Source organism: Gadus macrocephalus, chromosome 2, assembly GCF_031168955.1.
Source record: "Gadus macrocephalus chromosome 2, ASM3116895v1".
Classification (NCBI taxonomy): Eukaryota; Metazoa; Chordata; class Actinopteri; order Gadiformes; family Gadidae; genus Gadus; species Gadus macrocephalus.
This window is the reverse complement of record NC_082383.1, coordinates 14,021,996-14,031,995: the sequence shown is the minus strand read 5'-3', so window position 1 is coordinate 14,031,995 and position 10,000 is coordinate 14,021,996. Positions and strand designations below refer to the sequence as shown.

The 10,000-nt window shown below is 42.2% G+C and overlaps 1 protein-coding gene across 1 annotated transcript in view; it reads right to left on the bottom strand.

Annotated features, from left to right (window-relative positions):
• Positions 1–138: 138 nt before the first annotated feature.
• Positions 139–10,000, bottom strand: part of rapgefl1 (Rap guanine nucleotide exchange factor (GEF)-like 1) — a 28,507-nt gene continuing 18,645 nt past the window's right edge. The window contains exons 11-16 of the mRNA XM_060042753.1: positions 9,704–9,794; positions 9,139–9,189; positions 8,617–8,704; positions 6,705–6,769; positions 6,258–6,312; positions 139–5,359 (exon numbers count right to left, since the gene is read on the bottom strand). Of these exons, the coding sequence (XP_059898736.1) occupies positions 5,235–5,359; positions 6,258–6,312; positions 6,705–6,769; positions 8,617–8,704; positions 9,139–9,189; positions 9,704–9,794 (475 nt within the window). The 3' untranslated portion in view covers positions 139–5,234. The remainder of the gene's footprint in view (positions 5,360–6,257; positions 6,313–6,704; positions 6,770–8,616; positions 8,705–9,138; positions 9,190–9,703; positions 9,795–10,000) is intronic.

Genomic DNA, 10,000 nt, shown 5'->3' with positions numbered 1-10,000 from the left:
TAGAGGGATACACACACACACACACACACACACACACACACACACACACACACACACACACACACACACACACACACACACACACACACACACACACACACACACACACACACACAAATTCAGGCTGGAACAATGTGATTGTGGTCAGACGGTTTTTATTGAGCTTGTGTCCTGTGGTGTGTGAGAGGGGTCAGAGGTCAGGAGAGGGGGCATCAAAACTTCTCAAGCCAATCCCTGATGATCTCGTTACTTTCACTGGTTGATTTTACTTTCTTAAGTTTCAAAACGTTCAAATTCAGCTGATCCTTGCATTTTTTTATAGGTTTTCTCACATGTCAGTACACCAATGACAGGAGACTGTCATGGGACTCGGCTGTCGGCCAGTTTTCCACTGCCGCAGCGGACTAGAACCCGTCCACCCGCTTGACAGCTTGGGATACTGCATTAAAAATACAACCTCAATATTCTGCGTATGGGTTGTTGACCTAACCAATACAATTTAAATGTAAAATATTTTGGGTGTGTAGACAACTGGGGAAGAACAGAGTGAGTTATTGTTATTATATTTCTGATATTAGGCCGATTTTACCTTTCAGCAATAACTCCTGTCAGCGATAGTATCGATATACGGTTTGCTTAATTTAAAAAAAATATATAAATACAGCCCAGGCTTTTTATTTTTTGGGGGGGTTGTACCAATGTTGGGGCGATATGAAAGAAGTAGTAATCTTGATAAACACATTCAATTTGGCACAATATTACAAATCCCATGTTTCCTAATTAGTTCCAAAAAGATGTCAAGGAAATTATGCATATGAATAATTTTAGAAAAAATATTTCAAATCTCATATTGTGATAATTTTTATGGCTTAATTTTCTCATCGCAACATGACAATAAATTAACAGCATACATAACAATATTGTGTTATACATTGGGTGCCGTTCCCCCCTCTCCCCCCAGAAAAACCTCTCCTCGTCTGCCCTCTGGTCCAATGACCAGAGGGCACCCCTCACGTTTCCCCGGGGGAAACGTGAGGACATATCAATGTAAACAACCACTTCTGTACAAAAATAATCAAACAAACCAAAAAATACATCCCCAAGCTGTTGATAGAAAACAAAATAAAAAATAACAAAGAGATCCAAACTGTACAATTCATGAACTCATAATAATTTCAAATGTCAAACGAAACAGGTGGGAAAAACACATTCTCTTTAAACTCGAAGGTTAGCATCGCTGTACAATACCTCATTCTTCTCATCTTTACACAAAAAATAGAACAAAAACAGACACACAAACAAAAAAACAACTAGTCAAATAGTTCTCTGTGAGATGACTTTGCCGTCCTGTAGCTCATACATAAAATAGAGTCTCCATATTATTTGCTTATTTACAGCATAGCAGTATGTACAAGGGGGGAGGGGTTCTGCATTTTCACACAGGCAACACAACGGACAGCCCAACCCAAGGGGCCACCGCCACCTAGGAAGTGGTCCTGAGAAAGCCACAGGCAATATATTGATGATGTCACCTTCTACAGGGATTCCACACTGCCTCTGGAGCCCAACGACCCGTATTAATGAAATCTAGGCTCCATCGCTCTCATGATTTATTTTGTCTTCTGCGAAATAGAAAAAGAGGTGGTACTGGAGGAAATGGCTATTTTCTTTATGTCAACTTTTCTCCAATGTATATGAAGTGAAACATTTCATTCTGACGAAACAAGCAACTCATTTGTTGCCAATTGTATCAAAAGGGTGAAGCTGCACGAGGTGAGATGTGAAATAATATTTGATTTCATCACATATTTTAGGGGGAAAAAAACCTTTTAAGATAGGTTACCCCAGGCATTCTGACTGTAAAACGAGTAAAAGTCAAATCTAGTCATCAAAGGTTTGTGAGAATGTGGCTTTGGTTTAAGGGTTTGTCTGTGGTCAGCGATCAGTTCAATTCATGTAAAGCAAAAATTATGCTATTGGACACATGATGACATCCGTCCCACCTTTACTCAAACTCTTGGTATTAATACTTAGCCCAAATATCAAAAATATATTATTTCAGTTGTGGGTGAAAATGTTCCAACTTTTGCTGAATTCCAAAGATGAATTTGAGTTAAAGCCTTACTGTTAGATATTAGGTTGGTGAGTGACAAGATGAGTTGTTAAAAAATTCTACAGAGAGGAGACGGATGTGGTGAAGTTCCGAGTGGTGGTAGTCAGGTGATTCTAGCTATTCTAAAATGGAAGCAGATCAATTAGAAACAATATAACTATCTCATTTGTGACATCACAAAAGGAGCAACGATTTCACATCAAGATCTGGATGTCGCTCGCACAAGCGAGAGCAAACTGTAAAACAAAACAAAACAAAGCAATAATATTAATAATAATAAAAAAGCTGGACTCTAGACCTGGTGGCAGCCACAGCGTATAGTAAGACGTAGCCGTATTATAACTATAATAACTATAAGAAACAGTTAAGACTGAACTGTGATCAACTGTACACACACAGTACCAATCCATCGAAACACAACTCGAACAAAACACTATTGAAAATCTAATATATTATAATAATGATTATTAATATAGTAAACAAAACATATCTCTCTTTTGCACCCCCAATGTAAGCGAAGCCCTGAGGTGAGGCAAAAAGTGCTTAGTTGATGCAAATACGTTGGCCAGCCACACAGACACATGTTCGCCTCGCGTCCAGCCACACACACGGCCTCCTGAACCCTTCCTGCAGTGGCAGGACCACATGGGCCGTCACTTTGGAATCCATCTTCTCAACAACTGATTTTTTCAAATTACCAAAAGCAAGCCAGATTCTGTGATTAAGAAGCAGCTGTTTTCAGACAGGCTAAACTGAAGAAAAATCACTATTCTTCTTGAAAAGATAAGTAGTTATTTGAATCACACAGTGAACCAAACCCTAAATATCTAATCTTAGATTGTGGAAAAATAGCGTGCTTTTCTCAGTGTACTTTCCAATATAATCCTTGGAACCTTCCAGAATATACTGTTACAATACAATATACAACCTTGGCCTTAGCCAGGACAGTAGCTGCTGCTCAATGAAGAAGAGAATTAGCTTATAACAATAGAAACCGCTGTCTCATTAAAATATACTTTGGTTAGGTCTAGCAATGTCCTGCTTCCTCGTATCACACACGGGGTAACAGGACGCTGCGAAAGCTGCTAATAATTTAATGTACACACTTTCATCCAACCAACCAATGAAATGCTGAGAGTATCATAATGTCCACGCATCATCACGCAACATATGTTGAGTTCATAGAGTAGGCCTATCCAAGGTGACGGTAGTTTTCTTTCCATTAGTTAACTGAAGGAATATAGCATCTGCCGCGGATCCACCGCCATTTTGGATCCATTGCTCATGCTGTCCATTGTTAAATCCTTCCATTGCCACTACGATGTAGCCTGTGGCGGCACAGAGTTAGCAGCAAGGTGCATGATGGTCCGATGTCTTGAGTGTTTACAGTCTATCATCGTCATTCTTGTACATGCAGATTTAAAGACCACATAGTGTACTCTTTCATAACCACTGAGTGTCATTTCCAAGGATATGACGTATGTTCTATGTATCTATGTCTCTGTTTTTGAATGGCAAGGGGTGTTTAGTCAGTTGCTTTCAAGTCAAATATATCCTTTCGCCGGTACATTTTAGGAAACCTGCCAGTTAGTTAAGTTAGACAAACCATAAATTCAATTTGTTGTCTCATACAATCAATTTCTAGGCAGATGAGATTCTTCACAAGAACATCCAATTCATCAAATAACTGCCCATTGTTTATACTCACTTCAGTGCAATATGTCGATTGAGATTGAGTCTAGAAATGCTATGAGCAACAGTTGAAGCGGAAACCAACAAGCCCTATAAGAGGTTGATGTTCATTAGGCGGCCTTTCAGATTGTCTGTGGTCTGATTGGTCAAGAGCGGAGGGGATCGTGTTTGACACACAAAACAGGAAGAGGACATATTAGTCTGACTCTTGCGCAAGCTCTGAGTGTTCTGTCCTCTCTTGGTTAACTTTCTCCTTTCAAACACGACAGAGCAAACAATTCCACTGCTGTCCGGCTCCCCCAGCTCTGACTGTGTTTGTGGAGTATCCCGCATAAAACGCAAAGACGGAGACGTCTGGTGTTCCAGAATGTTCTTCGGCTCCTTTGCGTAAAAGAGTGACCGTTGTGAACCGAGTTTAATCAGCAGTATAGTCCATCCTCCTGACTGAGGTTCCAGGATAATCCAGATAATCCAATTCCATCTTTTAGAATTTTTCTTTGAGGACGTTCAGGTCCAACAGAAAACCTTGTTTCTGTGGAGAATGTCTTTAGGGGTTCAATGTTATTCCATTGAGAAGTTTGCCCGGCCCACTTGTAGTGAGTGGAGCAACACCTGCTGTGTTATTCGGTGGTGGTGGTGATGTTTGCGGTGGAGGTGGTGTCATCCTGGCCCAACCACAAGGGTTTGAACCAGGGGTCTCTCTGTCTTTGGGGGTTAGGTTTTCTGGCCAGCAGACAGACCAAACAACAAAAACAGAGGGACCGGACTGGCAGTGTTGACACTGAACAACTGCTAACTATAGTGGAGAAAAAGTGTGTGTGTGTGTGTGTGTGTGTGTGTGTGTGTGTGTGTGTGTGTGTGTGTGTGTGTGTGTGTGTGTGTGTGTGTGTGTGTAAGAGAAAGAGTGAGAGAGAGAGAGAGAGAGAGAAAGAGTGAGAGAGAGAGAGAGAGAGAGAGAGAGAGAGAGAGAGAGAGAGAGAGAGAGAGAGAGAGAGAGAGAGAGAGAGAGAGAGAGAGAGAGGGTAGGAATGGAAGAAATAGAATGGGTGGGGTGTGTTTGAGAAAGGGAGAAAGATTATGAGATTCTCCCCCACTATATGCATGTGCGTTTACGTGTGTGTGTGTGTGTGTGTGTGTGTGTGTGTGTGTGTGTGTGTGTGTGTGTGTGTGTGTGTGTGTGTGTGTGTGTGTGTGTGTGTGTGTGTTTGAGCATGTATGTGTGTGTGTGTGTGTGCCTGCCTTCATGTGTGTGTGTGTGTGTGCGTCTCTTTAGCTCAACCAGCTCACTGTGCCACACCCTACACGTCTCATCACAAATTTCTTCTCAGGCAGCGGGCTCCTTTCAAAGAGAGAAAGAGTTTATCTGCCGGTTATATTCCCAGAGCGACCGGCCGTCGGGCCCTCTCCGTCTCCAGCCCCGTGCCGGGGTCTATGTGTCTTTGGGCTCCATCTTGCAGGACATGTCGAAGAGAAGGTTCTGGTTGTCAATCACTTGGAGCTGCCGCACGTACGCTTTGGTCTGGAGGTGGGAGGGGGAGGGCTCTGTTTCCATGACTACCACCACGACGATGATGAGGACGATGATGAGGACGATGAGGATGATGATGATGATCGACGGACCGTGGAAGGGTGCAGATGATGGGTGGGGGAGAGACACAAAAAGAGAGAGACATTGTTCAGGGAGGACAGGGAGAGAACGTCACAGGGAGGGAAGGATAGGGGAGTAAGAAAGGAAGGTGTCAGATATTTCAAGATGTAAAAGATAACCACAAGGTGGAGACAAATCCCTAGATAATGTCTCGGTGGGTAACTTGTGTGTGTGTGTGTGCGTGTGCGTGTGCATGTGCGTGTGTGCGTGTGCGTGTGTGTGCGTGTGTGTGTGTGTAACAAAGTTTCATTACTCATATTGAGTGGATCGATAGTTTCTTCTCTGTCTCCTGAGACTTCTGTAGAGTTTTGCACATCATTTTGACTTGTATCTCTTTTGTCCTGCACCTCTTCTGCGACCCCCACATCTATCATCTAGTATAAATAAACCACAGCTTATCTTAAATAGGCCGACATGGCTACTGCAGGTTCGCAATGGAAATGGCCCACATTCCAGCGCTTTACAAACGCTACCTCCTCTCCACTCCCGGCTGAGTTATCAACCTGGATCAGACTCCACAGGATCCAGGTGGGATCAGGTGCTCTGATTCTAACACCGCTCTGGCAGCTACAGCATGCTAGGACCCGCACGTTCTGGCTGGCTACATGTCATTAGCATGCTGTCTATGCTAGCGTGTGAGGTGACGGCATGCATGACGCTTGCACACACAATACTAGTTCATGTCTGTGTGTGTGTATTTGTGTTTATGAGTCTTTGTGTTTTTTAAGTGTGTGTGTGTCTTTGTGTAAATGGCATTGGTGTGTGTGTGTGTGTGTGTGTGAGTGTGAGTGTGTGAGTGCTTACCTAGCGGAGTGCACCTGTATCGCCTTATCGTCCTCACCATCTCCGCTACTTTATGCTGCCATGGGGACAAGATTGAGAAGAGAACAAAGGAAAACAGTAAATCCATACTGGTGTACTGATATCAAACACAAGGATCTGGATGATAAAAAATAAATAATTCCTTGCTTAGTGAGGACCTTGCTTTGTGAGGATCTTCTCCTCCATGGTCAGTATAAGAATATATGATACATGATATATGATATCATATTATATATTATATAATAATATGTCATATGATATATATCACATGATCTATGAAATTAAATGGCATTATCGGGCTAATATATGATATGATGAGACTATTTAGTGAGTAAAGGCAATAAAGTGGCACAAAAAAAATTATTGATTTATCTTTTGAAAACGTTATCCACCCGGTTGTGTTTTCAACCAATCATTTGGCTCACTCACCATCTTCTCGAAGTTCACCATCTCCCCGTGGAACGTCTTGCAGCTCTCGTGGAGGAAAGTCAGGTCTAAGGAAATTTAACAGAAGAACAAGAGGGATACAGCTAGAGTTGAATAAATGAATAATTCATTATAATGGATTAGATATTTACATGGATATGAGCTATGCAGGATATTCGAGGGGTATACACATACTATATAAACATTATATTTATGTTTCCGTATATATTTTCTTTCTATAGTTTACTTAAAAGGTTCTAACTGGTTTTAAAAAAAATTGAAGAAAGTAAAAAAAAAAAAACATGCCCATATGACCAGTATATAATGCCTGTTATTTAGGGTGTTTTATGAAGAGGATCATCAAACACCACAACACTATATTTCTCATAGTCACAGCTAGGAGACAAAGGTAGCAGATAGAGAGAGAGAGGGGTTTTGTTGTGTGTATGTCCAGGAGTTTAAGAGTGTGTGTATGTGTATGTCAGTTTTGTTGGTGTGTAGCTTTCATGTTTTCTCCTACTGAGGACCAGAGAGGGTGCCCTGATGGGTTCAATTAGTGTGAGCGGAAAAGGAGTCAGAAATAATGAGTGGCGACTTTGAAGTAGCCGCATATAGGTGTGTGCGTTGGTGTATGTGTTGGTGTGTATGCATGTGTGTGTGTGTGTGTGTGTGTGTGTGTGTGTGTGTGTGTGTGTGTGTGTGTGTGTGTGTGTGTGTGTGTGTGTGTGTGTGTGTGTGCGTGTGTGGTGTTTTTATGGGACATTCCAGGAATGTATTCGTCGTGTTTAATGGCGAAAGCTGGACATGGAGCACAGACTCTCAGACACACACACACACGCACGCACGCACACACACACACACACACACACACACAAACATGTACAGAATATGTGTGTGAACATACCTTAGAGAGGTTTGAAAAGGTTTCATTGCATGCATCATTGTACTTTTGTACTCTTTGTGTATATGATGAATGTGTGTACACATCGTTATATATATATGATATATAAACCAGCTGTTTAATACTGTCTGTCAGTATCCAGCGTTTGTATAGTCTGTTTGAGTAGTGCTCTGGGTATTCTACGTGTGCATAGCTATCTGGGCACCCTGTGTGCGCTCTAGTGGACGTTAGTTCGTCCAGTGTTTAAATGTGCATCTGCTGAAGTGTGTTATTGTGACACGGAACAGATAGGCCAGAAGTGTTAATTAGCAAGGCGGAGCTGCTACGGTATCACCTGCTAATATAGACACAACACCAACATACGGCTGTGTGTGTGTTTGTCGGCGTGTGTGTGTGTGTGTGTGTGTGTGTGTGTGTGTGTGTGTGTGTGTGTGTGTGTGTGTGTGTGTGTGTGTGTGTGTGTGTATGTGTGTGTGTGTGTGTGTGTGTGTGTGTGTGTGTGTGTGTGTGTGTAGTGCGTGCATGCGCATGTTTCACATCTGGTCGGCACCTGGAGGGACTTTCTGATAGTGAAAATAAAGAAGAAAAAAAGAAAGAGAGAAAGAAAGGGAAAGAAAGAAAGAGGAGAACCGCAGGCTGGTCGACTGTATTTACTTGTCTGAGCCACGAACCACAGGCCGACTGTGTATTATAATAATACAGTAGCGTTTAAAAATAATCAAAGTGAGGTCATGTCCAGAGCATAGTGTTATTAGTGTGTGTGTGTGTGTGTGTGTGTGTGTGTGTGTGTGTGTGTGTGTGTGTGTGTGTGTGTGTGTGTGTGTGTGTGTGTGTGTGTGTGTGTGTGTGGATGTATGTCGGGGCGTGTGTGTGTGTGTGTGGATGTATGTCGGGGCTTGTACAAACATGTGCGTGGGTGTGTGCGTGGGTGTGTGTGTGTTTCGGGGAATGTACATACAAGTGCATGCATGTGTGCATGCATGTTAGTTTGTGTCTGTTTGTGCATGTGTGTACCTTTCAGGAGCAGTGGTGTGAAGGGGATAAGTGGAGGTCGAAGGCCAGCCATCAGGTCTCTGTAGGACTTGTGGTTCCTGGAGGGGTCCTGGTTGAAGAAAACACAACACTATTTCAAATACTCAACACTTCTCATACAAGCGTACCTGTTTTATCCTTTAGCTTATCTATTTCCTTTAACTGTTTATTGTGTATTGACAGACTTTCACAATGGTATGATAGAACGTGATTATGTTTTTCTCTGTGTCTGTCCAGCAAACGGCCGATTTGTTTTGAAGAACAATGTACTTTCACTCCCAATTTAAGTCCATCCCATTGAACACACATAAACTGACATACACAATGCTATCATGTTTAAATAACATGGAATTATAACACAAATTGCTTCTTGTTGTCACATGGGAAAACAGTATAGAATAACACAGTAACACAATTGCAACGAAATAGGATTACTGATTAAGAATGTAAATTCCCCAGTTAATCCCAAAGAACACTAACATAGACAGGTGTCCGCCCCCTTACCGCAGTGCCCTCAAACTGCTGAAACTGCTTCCGGAATTTCCCTGGGAGTCCCTGATGACGGATACACGCACAAACACATCATTAGCACGCAGCCCAGGATTGAAAAAAACATCCAGACACATTAAATTGATCTAAGTTGACTGTTGCCCTAAGGGACAAGTGCTGTTCTCAACAGCTCTGATAGTCTTTCCAGCTCTGATAGTCTTTCCAATAACTCTATACATATAATAAATAAATGAATCCCTATTGTAATATGCTTGTATCAGATGTGTTCGTAAATTGTATTGATATGTGTGATTATACATTGAAGCTTGGAAGCGTGGGCTTGTGCGCCCATGCCCGTGTTTTTGTGTGTGATAGAGGTTGTGTGTAGAGGTGTGTGTGTAAGGGGGTGTTCGGGTGCATGCATGCGTATGTGTGTGTGTGTGTGTGTGTGGGTGAGGGGGTTAGTGTGTGTGTGTGTGTGTGTGTGTGTGTGTGTGTGTGTGTGTGTGTGTGTGTGTGTGTGTGTGTGTGTGTGTGTGTGTGTGTGTGTGTGTGTGTGTGTGTGTCTGCGCCTGTTTACCTCCCAGGTGAGTCGTAGCCGGCTGACTGCTGGGTTGTCCAGCCCCAGAACTACTGCCAGGAACGACAGCAGGTCCTGCTGTTGCTTACACCTACAACACAATTATATCAGTGTTGTTATTACGACACAACCCCTAACAACCAGACATAAATTACATAACTTAACGAACATAACTAGGCAACAATTATCAAAATGTAAAAAAAACGGGATAAATGTACTTAATATAAATATTATTATATGATTATATTAATGATATTAATATCATCTGTAGTCAAGTCAAGCTGAGAAGATTACAAC